The sequence below is a fragment of the Vanessa atalanta genome, chromosome 2, assembly GCF_905147765.1.
Source record: "Vanessa atalanta chromosome 2, ilVanAtal1.2, whole genome shotgun sequence".
Taxonomy (NCBI): Eukaryota; Metazoa; Arthropoda; class Insecta; order Lepidoptera; family Nymphalidae; genus Vanessa; species Vanessa atalanta.
In genome coordinates this window covers 2,777,136-2,794,500 of record NC_061872.1, presented here as the reverse complement: position 1 = coordinate 2,794,500, position 17,365 = coordinate 2,777,136, and the positions used below count along the sequence as shown (strand labels likewise).

At 35.5% G+C, this 17,365-nt stretch overlaps 3 protein-coding genes across 3 annotated transcripts; 2 read left to right on the top strand and 1 right to left on the bottom strand.

The window, feature by feature from the left end:
* The first annotated feature begins 653 nt into the window (after window positions 1-653).
* LOC125074852 (protein arginine N-methyltransferase 9-like) lies at window positions 654-3,824 on the top strand. The gene has a single exon (XM_047686312.1). The coding sequence runs from the start codon at window positions 934-936 to the stop codon at window positions 3,124-3,126; it is 2,193 nt and encodes a 730-aa protein (XP_047542268.1). The 5' UTR covers window positions 654-933; the 3' UTR covers window positions 3,127-3,824.
* A 984-nt stretch (window positions 3,825-4,808) lies between these two features.
* LOC125074951 (PAX3- and PAX7-binding protein 1) lies at window positions 4,809-13,611 on the bottom strand. Its single transcript, XM_047686438.1, has 16 exons — window positions 13,310-13,611; window positions 12,069-12,199; window positions 11,409-11,666; window positions 10,806-10,953; window positions 10,267-10,371; window positions 9,838-9,982; window positions 9,498-9,687; window positions 9,110-9,233; window positions 8,712-8,900; window positions 8,038-8,213; window positions 7,509-7,573; window positions 6,855-7,024; window positions 6,594-6,771; window positions 6,051-6,184; window positions 5,599-5,773; window positions 4,809-4,992 (listed from the first exon to the last, which is right to left on the bottom strand). Exons 1-16 carry the CDS (start codon window positions 13,470-13,472, stop codon window positions 4,938-4,940), a joined length of 2,406 nt encoding a protein of 801 aa, XP_047542394.1. The 5' UTR covers window positions 13,473-13,611; the 3' UTR covers window positions 4,809-4,937.
* A 724-nt stretch (window positions 13,612-14,335) lies between these two features.
* LOC125075561 (60S acidic ribosomal protein P0) lies at window positions 14,336-17,255 on the top strand. The gene is made up of 7 exons (XM_047687277.1): window positions 14,336-14,486; window positions 14,667-14,754; window positions 14,859-15,095; window positions 15,614-15,770; window positions 15,994-16,118; window positions 16,379-16,615; window positions 16,906-17,255. Exons 2-7 carry the CDS (start codon window positions 14,701-14,703, stop codon window positions 17,044-17,046), a joined length of 951 nt encoding a protein of 316 aa, XP_047543233.1. The 5' UTR covers window positions 14,336-14,486; window positions 14,667-14,700; the 3' UTR covers window positions 17,047-17,255.
* Window positions 17,256-17,365: the final 110 nt, after the last annotated feature.

Below are 17,365 nucleotides of genomic sequence, written 5' to 3'. Positions count from 1 at the left end.
TGGCTGTTTACACATTTCTTCATTCATTACTTTCTTCTTTTTTTAACACGCTGAAAACCTTAAGAAGGGTCACCAGGACCGGGGCGGTTTAACCGGGACGAGAACTACTACAATGGCCGTCTTCGGCACGGATCAGAGGGGCTATGGGATCTTGTCTCATTAAGGCTTACGTGGCCCCTACGATTCCTAACAGAGTATCATCCAAACCTCACAGGGTCTGCCGTTCTGCGTTTCTGGTGAAGCTCGCCTCTAATATGCTTGACGGGATTCCAGTACGCAACGCAGTGGTGACTTATCGTCTTTGCTTCCAGTCAGATCTTGCACGGGTATTCTCAGAAACAACCCTGACCGGTTATTACTGGCGTAAGTCGGATGGTGACTCGTCGTTTTCGTCTCATTCAACTTCATCCCTCGTTCCCCCAAGGCTAGCCAGCATTCTGTGCACCTGCTACCTTCTCAATCCAAGGGACTATAGGCGCTCGAAATACTTTTCGAAATCTCAAAATCTATATATTATAATAATACTACAAATAAAATAATATATTAATACATTTTAATTTTTACTTAAGGGGGTGTTGGCTACGAAAGAAATGAGAAAGCTAATAAACATTTGTTTATCTCCCTATTCCAATTCCTTTTGATTTGAATTTTGAGCGACACGAGCGGCGAGGCAAGATGAGACCTATAGATTTTATTGTCAGTCTGTATATCTGTATATTATGACATTAACTGTCAAATTATCCGATACTAACGCGACTCGCGATTCAATCAATGATCAATATTTTGAAATTGAATGTGTGCGACTGCGCGAGCAGAGTGAAGTTATAAGATAGAAGACATAACACAACGTTGAAGTTAACAGTCAAACAGCAAGATAAGTCCTGAGGAAAGTTTGGAATCATAAGCCGTATTGTTACCGGTATCTTCATAAAAATGGCAACTATCGGAAGCGATCTCGTCAATTATGCTAGACAACTTTCAGCAAAAGGCAATTATAGCCAAGCTCTTGATTTATATTATAAGGCCTTTGAAAAAAATCAGCAACTAAAACAATTTTTGGAAATTGAATTTTGTACTGTTATAACCAAATATAATGAATTGCTGGCAGACGCTAACCGAATTGAATATATACTAGCTAGTTTTAGTAGAGCAATGCTTTATTTTCCGGATAACATATTTTTGATAAATGATATTGGAAGATACCTCTTCAGGTTTGGTTTGTATGAAGAAGCTTTGATCCAGTTTCAAAAGGCGCTAACTGTGGACTCTGGAGACGTGAACGCTGAAAAAAATATAAATACAGTAAAAAATATTTTGATTGAAAGGTGGCATTTTCGCATGTTGAATGATAAAATCCGCAATGCAAGCTATCGCGCTGCTATTAATAAAATGGTAGTGCCTAATAAGACCAGAGTTTTCGATCTAGGTACGGGAACTGGGCTGTTGGCAATGTATGCAACAGAAGGTAAGCCATGGGCAATAACAGCTTGTGATAGTTCTAAAGTGATGACCTCTCTAGCTATGAATATACTGGAAGAAAACAAATTACGCATGGCAGTAATGGTTCTTAATAAAATGTCTACATTAATGGATTCTTCAGACTTTGGATATCATAAATGCTCTCTTTTGATCACAGAATTGTTTGATGCAGGACTATTTGGAGAGCATATTTTGCAGTCTTTGTCTCATGCATGGGAAAATTTATTATTGGGTGATGCAAATATTGTGCCCCAAAAAGCAGAATTTTTCATTATGGGTGTGGATTCAGAATTTCTCAACTCCAAGTATCAATTGTGCCAAATTACTAAATCTATTTTGAACATATGTCATCTCCATGTTCACATTATAGCTGATGATGAAACTTATGATTGCGATGATGTCCAATTATACAAAGACATCAAATATATGACTGAACCACAATCAGTTATAAAAGTTGATTTTACTGATAAAAATGACATTAATGAGAAACTCTACAGCACTAAACCATATGTGGTAGAAAACAAAGTGTTGAAAAATGGACAAATTAATTCCTACATTGGTTGGTTCAATTTGTATTTAACAGAGAACATAATTATTACAACAGATCCAAGAGACAAAAACAGAGCCAAGGCATGGCAACAGGCTGTTTTCTTTGATAGTGTACCCAGAAAAGTCCAGTTAAATGATACATTCACTATTGACTTCTTCCTTAAATCTGAAAAGTTGACTATGAAGGAAAGAGATCATGCATTTGAAATCATGAGAGTCTCCCCAGAGACAGTACGGTTCTTAAATGACACTGTATATTTGAAGATGATAAAAAGTTGTGTAGTAATGACCTGCATATCCTTGGGACAAATGACAGAATTATCTGAAGTTAACATAATAGATTTAAACCCATTTCCTTTGTATGGATTTTATATGCTTCAAAGAGGCATTAAATCCTTAGTGTGCTATGCTAAAACGCATCACGATAAAGTGTTCATTGAAACAGTTTTTGGAGCAAACCATATGGATATGCGCAAAGTTAGCATTTTAGTTGGAGAGACATGGTCACAACGGACCTTTGGCAATAAGAAATTTCATGTAATATTTGTTAATTCACTTGACTTGTGTGGAGATATTGATTACCAATTTAAAGAGATAGGTCAATATTTGAAGAAGACTCATCTAATTGAGGGTGGCTTATTCATGCCATCGACTATAACATTAATGGGACAGATTGTCAGTAGTGACTGGTTGGATATCATAAACAGAGTTTATGATCAAAATTTGGGGTATAAAGCATCTGAACACATCAATAAATTTCAAGTTTCACAAAATTTTAATCTCGATTATACACATTTGGAATATACCCCACTGACAGATCCTATAGAAATTGGTGATTGTAATCAACTTACACCTGATGTTCTTAATCTACCGGTTATTAATGATGGTGATGCCAATGCTATACTGTGTTGGTATAAAATTGAACTAATGGAAGGGTTAATTGAGATTTCAACCCAAAGGCCATATAGTTTTATAGACGGCACTGCATACTTAGCTAACCCAATAATACCAATGACTCGAGGCGATATTGCAAATATACTTTGTTGTGTAGACAGAGATGGTTTATTTAAATTAATAATTGACGTTGAAAATACTTAAACATATTTAGCTGAAGAGTAAAATGGGATTCTTAAGGCTAGAATTGTTTGCTGAAACATATTCGAAGAAAAAATATAATTTTCTAATCTCGAAGGAAGACCTGTATATGCTTTATTAAAGATTTGAAAAGCATTTAAAATATAATTAAATTGTAACAAAGTACTGTTACAAAATTGTCTTTTTATATTATTATTGAATATCATGTAATTAACAGTAAACAATCTAGAGATGAAATGGAAGTAACAAAAGATCTCAATACAACAACAATAAAATGAATTAATTTATCATGGTATATGTTCGATGTTAGCAGTTTTATCTCATCTAGTATGCTTACTATTTATTATTGTAGAGGCATAATTAAGACCATTTTATGTACACTTTTAATTCCAAGGATATTATGACTGATTGGACTGTGGCTGTGATGAGAAAATGGCATAAGTGATAGAGTATTTATTGTATTGAACAGTTAAAGTGATATGATTTTTGTCTATTACCAGAATATATTGTTAGATATATGTCTATGATAACCATTTATAACCAATAATATAATTAATTCACAAATGATAAAATTGATGAAAACCCCAGTATTTTTAATAGTACCCCCAGTAGTTTTTGATGTAAAATTTTAGAAAATTTTAAAATCATACCATTTATTATTAATTAATGTTGAATTGAATAATTTAGTATTAAGTTATATGTCAGGCATTTTATTAACAAACTCTGGATGTTTAAATAATAAATAACTATATCTGCATGAGAGATTTTTTATTGCAACTTCCATACCATAATTATTTCTTTTATATACTTAATATAACAAAATGATAAAAAATATATATAAGCTCAAAAGAAAATGTATCTAAATCAATGTATATGTTAAATATCTTGGATTATTCTCAGTTTTTAATTTTATAAATTATACTTTAGTAATTAAAAAAGAAAAAAAAAATTGAATCATATAAACTATAAACAGAAACATTATTTTCCAAAAGTTTTTCTTATTGTGAAACAAATGTATTCTGAGCCACTATGTGGTTGGTTTATCATGTCTAATGTTTCAACAATTTTCTTTACAAATTTTGTTTCATTTAAATTTTAAAGTATCATACAAAGAATTAAACATAAGAGGCGGGTCCTTTGAATCCCTAAAATCTCCTCTTGCAAACTGAACTTTGTCTAGTTGACTTTAAAAACTATTCAAGATATCGATAGCCAGTAATTTTTGTAGTATTCCTTTTTTAATATCAGTACCGTAAGTTAATTTTTAAATTGGAGAGTATAGTTCAAAGTTCTTTTCTTAAATCAAAGAAAACAAATATTGACAGCAGCAAGTGTTGCTAATATAAGTTCCCATAACTCACTATAACAGATATAAACTGTTTTGCTTGCACAAAAAGTATTAATTTATTTTCTCTTTACTGGTGCAAATTCAGTTAAACTTACTGAAATATAGTGTTGTTGGAAGGCTAACTGAACTTTATTTTTAAGGAAATAATACTACCGAAAAATAACTGGCTCAATAGGCTTTGGTTAAAATGAATGGTTTTTGCAATACTGATAGACTATCAATACTATTGCTTCCACCTTAACTATCGATATGCAGCACTACTACAAACTGCTGCTTACCCACAGGTATATTAAAGTACACGGTCGGTATCGGTAGTAATAAATAAAAACGAATGAAATATTTTTCTTCAAAGTTGTTTTTAATGAATATTATCATTTTTACAGTGTTGGGATATTTGATATGACCCTAGTTGCAATAAGTCGCATCATTTAGCAGAAGTAAAAGTTTCTACAAATTCATGCCAGCGTCATTCTACCGCTCGCGCTTCTGCTAAAACACCTCTTGCTTGCTCGAGTGCTTTTCTGAAAATAAATAATTCATATTTTTAAAAAGTTCAGGCAAATTTGGACCACTCATTTAACGGAAGCAGCAACGATAAATAAACCTCCTTAGTTTTAGATTAATATATATTTGATATAATACGACACTATTAACTTCATTACTTTCAATATTCTGATCCTAACTTCGACATTATTTCGCTAATGAATTAAATTTCGAATCTATTATGATAGATATTCAAGATCTCGTATCAATTCAATGTAAAAGTCAAAGATTTGTGTAGTTAAGTAATTAGTATCGAAATATAAATTACTTAGGAATTATTTGTAGATGAAGAAAGAGTAAAATGTATTAAAAAAATGCAGATATATGCAAATCGTATGGAATATATACCAAAGATTGGTTTAACTTTACTCTTCCTGTCGCCAGAACGGAATATTAAGAAAATGTATTTTTTTAATAAATACATAATTAAAAACCATCTTTTTAAAATCTTAAATGATAATCGTCTAAATCATTTTTTTTATTTTAAATAAATAATATCAATACTTCAAAGTTATTTAATAAGTCTTTTTTTTTATTATTAAGAGAACATATATTCAACCAACGTAATATTGGCAATTACTTACAAATGCATCGGGTTGTCGGAGTGCAGTCGACTCAGCGCCAGCTGCGCCAGCGCGGCGAGGCGGCGTAACGCCTTCGCTCGCAGGCCGCCGCTGCGGGGCAGCGTGTCGGCCAGTGCGGCGGCGGCGGCTGCTACTTGCGGGCCCGGCGCTGCGCCTGCCGCGCAGCACAGTGTTTCTGTGGGGAAAAAATGTTTAATAATAGTTCTGATACATCATAGTAGTAGCGGTAACTTTATATTATAAACATATATATTACCTGTAGCAATGCAATGCATAAATAAGCATATACAATTAATTTCTTTAAATAAAAGGAATGTAACGGAGCCTTTAAAAATCAATACACATAATTCAAAAAGGGACGAACGTATAACATACATATGTATCAAATTATTGTTCACGATACCAAATAAATTAAATTTGTAATTGATACATATAACGTTACTTGTACCGACCAATAAGTGAGAGTGCGAGCGGGTCCGCCTGCAGCGCGGCGGGCGGCGCACACAGCGCTAGCACGGCGCGCAGCAACCGCACGCCGCCTCCCAAGCTGCGCTTCCAAAATGCACCTCCCACCCCTTCCATAATCCTATGGATAACACGTAAGAGACATTCTATGTTCAGTGACCGAAGGCAACTTCGAGGAATAATCGCTTCTTAGGGCGGTGCAATTAAATAAAGCTACAAAAATTACAAAACGGAAAAAAAAAAAATGTCCCGATGAGTTTCTTTCGCCAGTTCTTCTCAGGTCCAAGGTGTTAATTTCCGAACCTGTGGTAGATTTTTGACTATCAATAAGCAAGTGTAAACACTTCTATATAGAATAAAGATTTTTGATTTTGACTTTGAAAGGTTGAATTTAAAATAGTTTTCAATATAAAATACTTAGAATTTCATCTAAGCTTTTGCCCCTCTTGAAGTTCATAACTTTACAGGTAATTTCATATAAGAGTAGCGAGTATCATGGATCAGGTAATGTTTAATGCTTGAGCACTTACTGCGGCGGCAGAGCGGGCAGGAAGACGTCTGCGGCGAGTGCGGCGGCCAGACGTGCGCGCGCGGCGCAGGCCAGGCGGCGCGGGTTAGCGGCCGGCAGCGACGCGGCGCGCAGCAGCAGTCGGCGCAGACGCACGCACGCGCGCACGCTCAGCGGGTCCCACGCCTGTTCCACCAGTTCTGCGGGCAATTCGTGTGTGCTACTCTATCGTACTGAACGTTAACTTTTATATTTTATCTAATATCTCGAAGTATGAACTCACCGGTAACTTTTGGTAGCACAACCTTATCGATAATAGTAGGTACCAGCATAAGATCAGGGTCTTCTCTTACAGAATCCTCGGTGATCGTCGGCGACTCGGTTTCATCGTCCGAAGATTGATCGGAATCGCTCGATAGATTCTCTGACTTGACGCCGTACAACATCAGACATCTGGAGGAATTTTAATTGTTATGTAAAGTGTATATACGTTTGCATAATAAAAATAGATCCATTGCCATAATTGTTGCTTATGACATTGTAAGTAATATTATACAATTTATTTTTTTACTGTAATAGGAAAATAATAATTCTACATATTTCGAAGAACATATTAATTTTACTAGAGTTTGTTTTTATTATAATATCTTTGCAGATTAACACCTGTTCATCTGTCTCAGGTTTCCGTACTTACACTGGCTAACTCAAATTTCAAACCGGAAACAGTAATACTAAGAATTGCTGTTTGATGGTAGGATATCTAATGAGTAGGTGGTACCTACCCAGAGCGGCTTACACAGCATCACATTCGTAGAAAAAAATATCAAAACATTTTTGTGTGTACTTTCATTACTTCATATAGTATATAAAAATTTAGTTTTTAAAACATTTTTTTTAATAAATTAAAAAAGTAAAATTGATAGTTAATAATGCTCACTTGTACCAGTCCATTTTTTCGTAGTCATCATTGTCTTCATCGGCTAGTGGATTCCATAATATTAACTGTAAAACAAATTATTAATGAGTAACAAGCAAAATAATTTCAGCAAGTCAATGTTCCTCTGGATAAAAAAACATTATTCTCCTTTGAGTACTCGTCGAGAACATCGAGAAAATTAATATTGACGAATTTTTCCATTTTAGTAGCTTTTTTTTTAAAATAAAAGTTAAGGCGACATTTGTCAATTAAATACTATGTTTGAGTCTCGCAAGTATGCGTGAGATAACAAAAGCTAACTACTATATGCACAAGGGACTTTAAGAAGATTTTTATTTGTCATAAATTCAGCTGTCATTAGCCGCCATGTTTTCCATCAGAGCTGGGCGCTGCATATAATGTATCTCTTCTATTTATCTCTGTAATATACTCTGTTATTACTTTCAAGCAGACGTTGCACAGATTATCCGTCTATTGGTCAGTGATAAAATTTTCAATTGTATTAAAAAAATCCACAGAAGTAACTCGCCTGATGCCTGACGTAGGGCGCTAGAAGGCGCGGCAGACAGTGCGCCACGTAGGCGTCCGCGTACAGCGTGGGCTGGCGGCGCCGCAGCCGCGCGGCGCGCGCGCACACCCCGCGCACGTCGCGCCACGCGCTCAGCGCGTCCGCGAACAGCCGCGCCGACAGCGAGCGGATCGCCTCTGCGGAACGCCAGCGTACGGACACATGAACATTTATACTCTAAGGGAGCAGCAGCAAAGTATTTAAGTTATTTTGAATTTAGAAATATGGAAATCGTTGCTAAGATTTGAATATATAGTAAAATGAAAGTCAGATGTTTTGCCATATTTAGATAATTGTATGCACGTTGAGTAAATATTTATAATATTTCGTAAATAAACCTTCTAATTTTTAAAATAAAGTAATTTAAAGGAATTATAAAGTTTTTTGGTATGGATTAATATGATTATAGAAATTTCGATATTTGAAGAACATGTCTAATAAACATTTGGTTTCATTTTAAGTAAAAAGCCTGGTTATTGAGGTCGTATTTTTATTAGTAGAACCTCGGAAATCAAGGGATTTCAAGACTATGTGTGTGAGAAAATCGCTAAGTTAATTGTTTATAATTAGATAATTTATTTCTCTTTGCTATCGTAAGTATACGAGTCGTGCCGGCGAACAACGCGGATGCGTACCGGTCTCCTGCTGGCAGTGGTGGAACAGCGCGGGCGGCAGCTCGTCGTCGCTGGAGTCGCCGTCGCGGTGCGCGTGCGCGGTGCCGGCCGCCTCGCGCCGCAGCCTGCGCGCGCGGCGCCGGCCCTCGCGCTCGGCCGTGCGCTGCCGCTTGTCCTCGCCGTCGGCCGGCTTGGCCGCGCCGGCGCGCGCTGCGGTGGGACGAGTTACAGTATTACATATAGTCTAATATATAATGACATATATATATATATAATAAATGTAAACTAAAAAAAAATTAAGGAAGTTTGTACATAAAATTATGTTTTGTAAATATTTATGTTCCTTGAATAACAAATTATTCGTATTAGACATGATAATAAAACATGTATTTGTTCTGAGTAAAATGATTACTGCATACCAGCAAGTGCGAGCACGTCCTGTGCCTGGTCGCGCACGTCGGCCCGTCTCCGCTCGATCAGGAATTCGCAGCGACGCCTGTGCAGCGCCAAAGCTCGAGCCTCCAATGCCTCCAGTTGAGGCATCTGTAAAATGCAAATGTAGTTCTTTCCTAATGACATATACGTAAAAGAAAAACATGTAATAACTTGAAATCTTTATGGCAAATTTAAATAATTATTGGCAACTTTTCGCTTTATAACACATATCTAAGTCGGAATTTAAATATAAATCTACGAATTTTTCAAAACAAAGCCATTCTTGCTGAATAAACGATGCTATTATAACATACTGACTTAAGATATTTTTATTTTCAAGGTAAGTTAAAATAAAATGAATCGAAACCTCACCTTCTCGTCCAGACACTCGACGAGGTCCGTGACGTACCCGCGGGCGGCCTGCGCGCGGCGGTAGGCGGCGTCCAGCGTGGCGCGGCGCGCGGCCCGCGAGTCGCGCACGCGCGCCGCGCACAGCAGCCGCTCCTCGACGGCCGCGCGCCGCCCCGCCGTCGCCGCGCGCGCCGCGTGCAGCTCCGCCAGCCTGCGCGCGCACGGGACATGTGGACACTCTTGTACCGCTATATAATCTCCTGCTCGGTCGATTAGTCTCCGTAATGTATACAATGTATACGATAGTGACGATTTAATCGCCGCCGGAGTTAAGTATTTACATCAGATGATATATAAATACCTGGCCTGCAGGGCTTTCACCAGGTCCTGCGAGTTGGCGGGCGGTGGCTCGCCGGGCGCGCTGAGCGAGCGCAGGTGAGCGGGCGCGTCTCCCAGCCGGGGCGGCGGCGGCGCCACGGCGAACGGGTTCAGCTCCACGCCCTCTCCTGCAAACGAAACAGTTTTACTACTTATGCATGGCCACTTAGAAGTACAAGGGATCCAAAGGAATGATGTTCTAAATAATACCTTTTTAATGTTTTGATTACCATCAAATGTATTACTAATGCTAAAAAGTTTGGAATAGAGATTGCTTATATGCTGACTAAATACAAGCTACGTAATATATGACGTACTCGCGTCAATTTGCTGTCAAATGTTGTTTATATTGTTATTTTCATCTTATGGTTGGAATAGAGTATATTTGTATATAGACATGGAGTTCTCTTACCTGTAATATCTGCAATAGAAGGCACAGCCTTCTGCATCTGTTGTTCTTCCCATTCTTCGGCTTCACTATTTATCTCTTCATCAGACAGAGCCGCAGCAGTACCACCTTTTAAAAAAATGACTCACTGTTAGTACCCCTGGAGTTCAAAAGTTTTGCAAATTCCCTATCCTCGAGATAGTGTAGGTAGTTGATGACTAGTCATCATGTGTTGCCACTTGAATTCTTGTTTATTGATACACAAACGTTCAAAAACGTTGTAATTGTGAGAGCGTGTAAGTAAAATAGGGTCGTCGGTTAGTTCAATATCTTTTGATTATTATTATTTTTTATTATTTGTATTTAAAAAAATCTGTAGGCTGTTCACAAATGGGCTGTATAAATAGTAAGTGATCACCACCACCCACAGATATTGGCGCTGCAAAATCAAATCAAAAAGTACAAATAAACAAAAACAATTAACATCTTCTATAAACTTTCCATATAAAATGATATTAAGATAATAAAAGTATTATCGAGTTATAAAACTTCGTATATCTTACGTTTAGGTTTATCACTAGGCAGTTCCAACCCACGGACTTGTATCCTTCCGTCTTCGTCATCATCATCGTCCCCGTCATCGTCTCGAACGAGTCTCGAGCCCGTCGTCGGTTCGGACTGTATAGGCACGTAGTCGCCAAGTTCACGAGCCTGTAATGCGAAATTTCTGTTGAGATATTTTGAAGTTTAGTATTGTTTAAAAGAAACTAAAACATATAACATAAACCCCAGAGTATATTGCTGAAAAGGGTGTTATATTATTTCAAATACTATTAACAACTTTTTAAAAATATTAATATTTATAAAACAGACGTCTTATTGTTGTCGGGACATTTTATTTTCATTTGCTACATTTAGAACAAATTACTTACCTTTGCAGTGCCTGACCCACCATGAAACTACACTCAGGATTCTTTTCTCTACGCCTGTGATTTGACCATTAGAAAAAGCTTGTAAAAAACACAATAAAAGAAGGGTTTTTTTACCACATCGGTAAGAAAGTCAATACCCAATCACGGCGCAGTCCGCCGCTCGGCTGAACCTACGGCGGCCGACACGGCCGTGCGACGTGGGGCGGCCAGCCTCTAGTCCCTCACCTCTCATACCTGCTGTCGCGTCTTGCGCGCCGCGTGGATGAGCGCCGCGTCGGGAATGTGTCCGGGCGCCACGGCCAGCGCCGCCCGCACGGTCTCTGCCCGGTATCGATGGAAACCCCTACTATCCTCTTCGTCTTCGTTCGCGCTCTCCTCGGACACGTCCCCCGCCCCGTCCGCCGCCAGGGCCTCACGTCCGGACAGAATCAGGCCCTCGAGTGTGACCTTCTTTTTGGGCTTCGTTTTTTCTTTCTCCTCTGGTTGTTTTTCCTGTTTTATTTATTTAATTATTTATGTACCGATCATGTCTTAAAAATATTCTCAATCTTAAAAATAATTAACATAAACGAAAATTGTGTTACAAATGAAAGCTTATCTCTATTTCCTTCAGAGACCATAGACTGTGAGTTACACATATTACATTTTTAATTTTGTCACCAATGAGTGAGGCATATCATTCTATACAACATTATATAAATTACACAAAATGGTGAAATAGCCTTTATTTTTATTCAACACAAGTCGTAAAACATCAGTACATAATTTATAAAAATTTGCAGTTATGATAATATGACTATAATTATATATTATTTTTATATTGAGAGCTGCAGTATTAGTAAAACTACAATAGACAGAATGAGACATATCAAGACCCTTATTTATAAGCATTACCTCATCATCATGATTGTCATATTTATCATTATCACCATCTGGAACACGTTTTTTCTCTTTCTCTCTGCGTTTCGCTAATCTTTTGCTTTGTGAAGATTTCTTCACTTTGAATACTTCACCGTCTTCTTCTTCTGTAATTTAAGCCGATACATAATGTAATAGTTAGTTATGAACAGATTAAGAGCTGGCATTGCTCGTTGCTCGAGTCATAGGTCATTGCTAACAAATTATAACTAAACAAGTTATTTTTTAACAGCAATTTTTGAAAAGCTTATTGGCTTAATGAGAATAGTTGGTACAAAAGTTGGCCAATGATAATGGTCGAGTAATTTGTTTTAGAAGTAACCTTGTACATATCTTAAAGCACTTCAAGTGGCAGAACTACAGCAACCAAGATAATATTACCATTAATTACCAATATAAACTTAATATAAATATTATTTAGCTTAGAAAGATGTAACAGTTTATTACACATTTTACAAAATACATTTATTCCATTTTCTAGTGACTGTGTTCAAAGTATACCTTTTGTTCTGTCATGTAAATTTTACATCATTTCAGCACTAAGTACTATTTTTTTTTCTTCGATTTACAATTGATACCTGCATTACAATCACCTGGTACATTAATGGATTGCATATGGTAATCATCAGGTGAACTGTGTAAAATTATTTATTTTATAGGAATAAATAAAATAGTGAATAATAATATTATAAATTTAAAAAAAAATTAAAGTACTTTTCAACACAGATGATGTAACAAACATGTATGAATGTAATTTTTAAATTGTTAAAAAAAAAACATAATTTCTTCTATATTATTTTAAGAAAAAGTCAGCAAATCAAAATTTTAAAGCTTACATATAAACTTTGATATATCTTCATTGCTGATATAAAATGCTTATGTTTTCCTCTAATAAACAGAAGATTAAAAGCGTCTTTCATAATGTTAAAGTTGAAAGTTAAATTATCTCAGTCATGTATGAAAAATCGTATTTGAAACCATAACTTAATCTGTCCAATTCTTAAGATATATATGTGAAATAAAATATATCTTTGCTAGTGGGATTTAGAGGTTATAATTACTGTTATAATAGTTACTATGATCGTAAATATAAGAAAATCAGTCGAACTATAAAGGTTTTGTTAATGTTGGTTATTAAGGCCAATATACAAATTGTACTAGACATATGTATATTTAGCATTTCCCAGTTCTGACGATTTATAGCGACGGCGTCCTACCTTCGTCTGCGAAACTTAAAAGCGGAGTGTTTTTAGCAGACTTTTCCTTTTTAGCTTGACTACTAATAATTGGCGGTGGCGGCGGTTCAGGCTCACCATCCTCGTCATCGTCCGCACAAAACACACGCCTTTGAATCTTCTTCGGCTTACGAAACAATGACATTATGAAACTAATACGATATACTTATTACAATAACAACGTAATGTGTCGGTTGAAACGCATTCATTAAACAATTTTAAGTCTGACAGGCATTAAGAGACAGTGAATAAAACCAAAAGTTGAATCTTGAAACAATTGTACTTGTCACTTGGATATTGAAATGTCAAGTCAAGAAATTCGAGACGTGATTTTTTACAATCTTCTCACTCGATGTGCATTGCGATTTTTTGAGATTTTACCGATTACATCTGTGTTACATATTTTTTCTCATGTCAGGGCAGACTTTAAACGATATGATAGATAAGAATAATTATTGTGTTCTCTATTTGAGTCCTTAACCTTTATTTGTTCAGCAAATAATAATTGTGGAGATACAGTTTTTATGAGAGGTTATCATAATTTTATTATGATTTGAATAGCTGGTCAATATTAATTTATTTTATTTATAAGCGAATATGGAATGTAACATTAAAAATACCGTTATATACATTTTTAATTTTAACAAAAAATATAAAATTATTATTCTCGTGCTCACATATCTATATATGTTTCTAACTTTAACGAACATTTTAAGTTTAAGTATATAATAAAATTATATAATTATAAAGAAAATGCTTATAATACATTATTTTTTTACTTTATTGATATCCTATTTTGAAAATACATTATAATTGATAAGAAAATATTTATTATGTCATACGGTAGTAACATTGTTTATAGTAATATTTAAAAAAAAAAACTTTTATAAATCGTCGCTACCTGTTTATTTGTTTTGTTATTTTTTTATAGTCATATTAAAGATTGGTTATAAGTGTATTTATTTCACTAACATTTGTTATAAATACATAATTCACAAAGCAAACTTATTTAAGTTCTTAGTTAAATTGATGATTTAGTTTAATCGATATATCGATTAAATACAACCCGACGAGTCTATCTTGACATTTAAATATTATTATACTAGTTCTCTTTTGTCCCGCAACGCGCACGTAGTCGTGCGATTTGTGATTTGTCTTGGTAAGTTTTAATAATCCTGTAATATTTCAATAATCATACTATTATTTTAGTTGTTAACTGGGTTGGTATTTATTGTTAAACTTAAAGCTCTTTTATATACAATTATTTTAAGCATTTTTTAAAAAAATGACTCAAAATGACACGTCTTGTTCCGACATTAATTTCATATTTTATTTTCAGTCCTTAAATTTTTGAAGTCCCTACACACTTTAAGATGGGTAGGGAGGACAAGGCTACTTGGAAAACCAACTACTTCACCAAGATCATCGTAAGTACTCTTTTTAGTATACCTTCATAACCTATTGTAGCATGACATTGCTTTTCTCTAAATAAATAGTAAAATGTTATTCATATTTTATTTTATTTTTTCAGCAACTTCTAGATGAGTACCCTAAATGTTTCATCGTGGGTGCTGACAATGTGGGATCGCAGCAAATGCAGCAGATCCGCATCTCGCTCCGAGGCAGCAGTATTGTGCTGATGGGCAAGAACACCATGATGCGTAAAGCAATTAAAGACCACTTAGAGACCAACCCAGCTCTCGAGAAGTTGCTTCCGCACATCAAGGGCAATGTCGGCTTTGTCTTCACCCGTGGAGACCTCGTCGAGGTAAGAGCGTGATGTTAATTATATTTGTATTACAAATAGTAATGCATTATTTAGTCATTGACGTCTGTTATAATACCAGGAATTAATATATTTATGTTCTGGCTTCGCTTTCAGACAAAATTATTCCTTCAAATTTATCCTAGTGTTTTATTTACATCATGATTATTGCACTGGCATTTTGAAGATACAAATGAATACTTTGTCTATGTGTTCAAGTAGTAAAGATAAGCAAACCCTAGATTACATATTTCATGCAATTTACTAATAGCTCTGCTATAGTATGCACCGCAAAAAGTTCTTGATTAGAATAAGTTTGTATGTAACACAATCCACTTTAATTTTATGTTCAAAGTTTTGATAACAACTATAAATACTTATGAATTTCATACTGAATACCATATCTCATACTAATTCAAGGTCGACATTGTTAATTTATCGTTAATTCTGCTGTAGAACTGAAATTTACTAGTATTAAATTTATTTATATATAATATTTTAATACATTACTGATTTTGTAGGTTCGTGATAAGCTACTGGAGAACAAAGTTCGTGCTCCAGCTAGGCCCGGTGCCATTGCTCCATTGGCTGTTGTCATCCCAGCCCACAACACTGGTTTGGGTCCTGAGAAGACCGCTTTCTTCCAGGCTCTGTCCATCCCAACCAAGATTTCCAAGGGTAATATTTTTAATTTAATAGAGAACTGGAAAATATTTTTAAATGAAATATGCAGTAAAAGTCTCATCTAATGTTATTTCTAACTTATTATAATATTTATTTCTAACTATGATAAAACAAATATTTTTCTAGATTCATATTTTTAATTAGCTTAAAATAATGAATACTTAACAGTAGACAATTTTTTTATTAATAAATGTATTAATGTTAACTTATTTTTTAGGTACCATTGAAATCATCAACGATGTCCACATTCTTAAGCCTGGTGACAAGGTCGGAGCTTCTGAAGCCACCCTTCTCAACATGTTGAACATTTCCCCCTTCTCATACGGTCTTGTCGTTAAACAAGTAAGTTTGTTTTAAATGGTATTATACTATGACTGATTCTCCATACACAAGTATATTTTATGGTATCCAAAGTGTTGAGTACAGTTTGCATAACAAGTGCATCCTGATAATTTACCTTTGGTAAATTACTTGCTTCTCTTATATAATATTTCCAGTTTAATTTAGCTGTAATTAAAATCATAAGCAAACACGTTATCTTTCTAAAGTATTACTACAAACTATCTCTTATTATTTTTACTAATCACATTTTTTACTTTTAGGTCTATGACTCTGGTACCATCTTTGCTCCTGCTATCCTTGACATCAAACCAGAGGACCTCCGTGCCAAGTTCCAAGAGGGAGTGGCAAATGTTGCCGCCCTCTCATTGGCTATTGGCTACCCAACTGTGGCCTCTGCCCCTCACTCTATTGCCAACGGATTCAAGAACTTGCTGGCTATTGCTGCCGTCACCGAAGTCGAATTCAAGGAAGCCACTACCATTAAGGAGTTCATTAAGGTATGAACTATTATTTCTTTACTTTTAATCTTAAAGAATCAGAATGTATTGAATTTTAACATGTCTGTTTAAATACCAGAAAATATTATATTCATTTTCTGGCTTCGCTTTCAGACTAAAGTAACTCTTCAAATTTATCCTAGTGTAATAACTTTTTAAATAAAAATTGCACTGGCATTTTGAAGTTACAATTTTATAATTCACACAATTCCAAAAACATAAAAAAATAATATGTCATTCAAAAGTATGTAAAAATTTTATAACATTCCTAATTTAATGTATATTTGTAGGATCCTAGCAAGTTCGTCGCCACTGTGGCCGCGCCCGCCGCTGCTGCTGCGCCTGCCGCCGCCAAGAAGGAGGAGGAGAAGAAGCCCGAAAAGGAAGACTCTGAGAGTGACGACGACATGGGCTTCGGACTCTTCGATTAAATTCAAATGGAATCTAACTGTGACTTCTGACCTATTCCGACTGACGTTTCATGCGTAACATTAAATTTTAACGAAGGATAGATCAGAGGACTACAGTTAGTCTTTTGATGTGGATGTTCGTAGTTGCTGTTAGCTTTTCACGCCGCCGGGTTGGACACCCATATGGCGGCTAATTGTATCAGCGTTATGAATAAACACACTGGAAATAATATACGCGTTTTAATTTGACCATCATTGATCCTCCAATCAATTTTTATTATCAGTTGAAAGATGTCTGGCTTGTTCAAAGTAAATTATTAAGTCTGAATTTACTTTAATG

Excerpts from the sequence above, each read along its gene's own strand:
- LOC125074852 (XM_047686312.1), top strand. The coding sequence starts at position 934 with ATGGCAACTATCGGAAGCGATCTCGTCAATTATGCTAGACAACTTTCA.
- LOC125074951 (XM_047686438.1), bottom strand. The coding sequence starts at position 13,472 with ATGTCATTGTTTCGTAAGCCGAAGAAGATTCAAAGGCGTGTGTTTTGT. Across the intron at positions 11,667-12,068 it reads ATGACAATCATGATGATGAG|GAAAAACAACCAGAGGAGAA; the intron begins GTAATGCTTATA and ends TAAATAAAACAG. Across the intron at positions 5,774-6,050 it reads GCTCGCACTCTCACTTATTG|AAACACTGTGCTGCGCGGCA; the intron begins GTCGGTACAAGT and ends TTTTCCCCACAG.
- LOC125075561 (XM_047687277.1), top strand. The coding sequence starts at position 14,701 with ATGGGTAGGGAGGACAAGGCTACTTGGAAAACCAACTACTTCACCAAG. Across the intron at positions 15,096-15,613 it reads CCCGTGGAGACCTCGTCGAG|GTTCGTGATAAGCTACTGGA; the intron begins GTAAGAGCGTGA and ends CTGATTTTGTAG. Across the intron at positions 15,771-15,993 it reads CCCAACCAAGATTTCCAAGG|GTACCATTGAAATCATCAAC; the intron begins GTAATATTTTTA and ends CTTATTTTTTAG.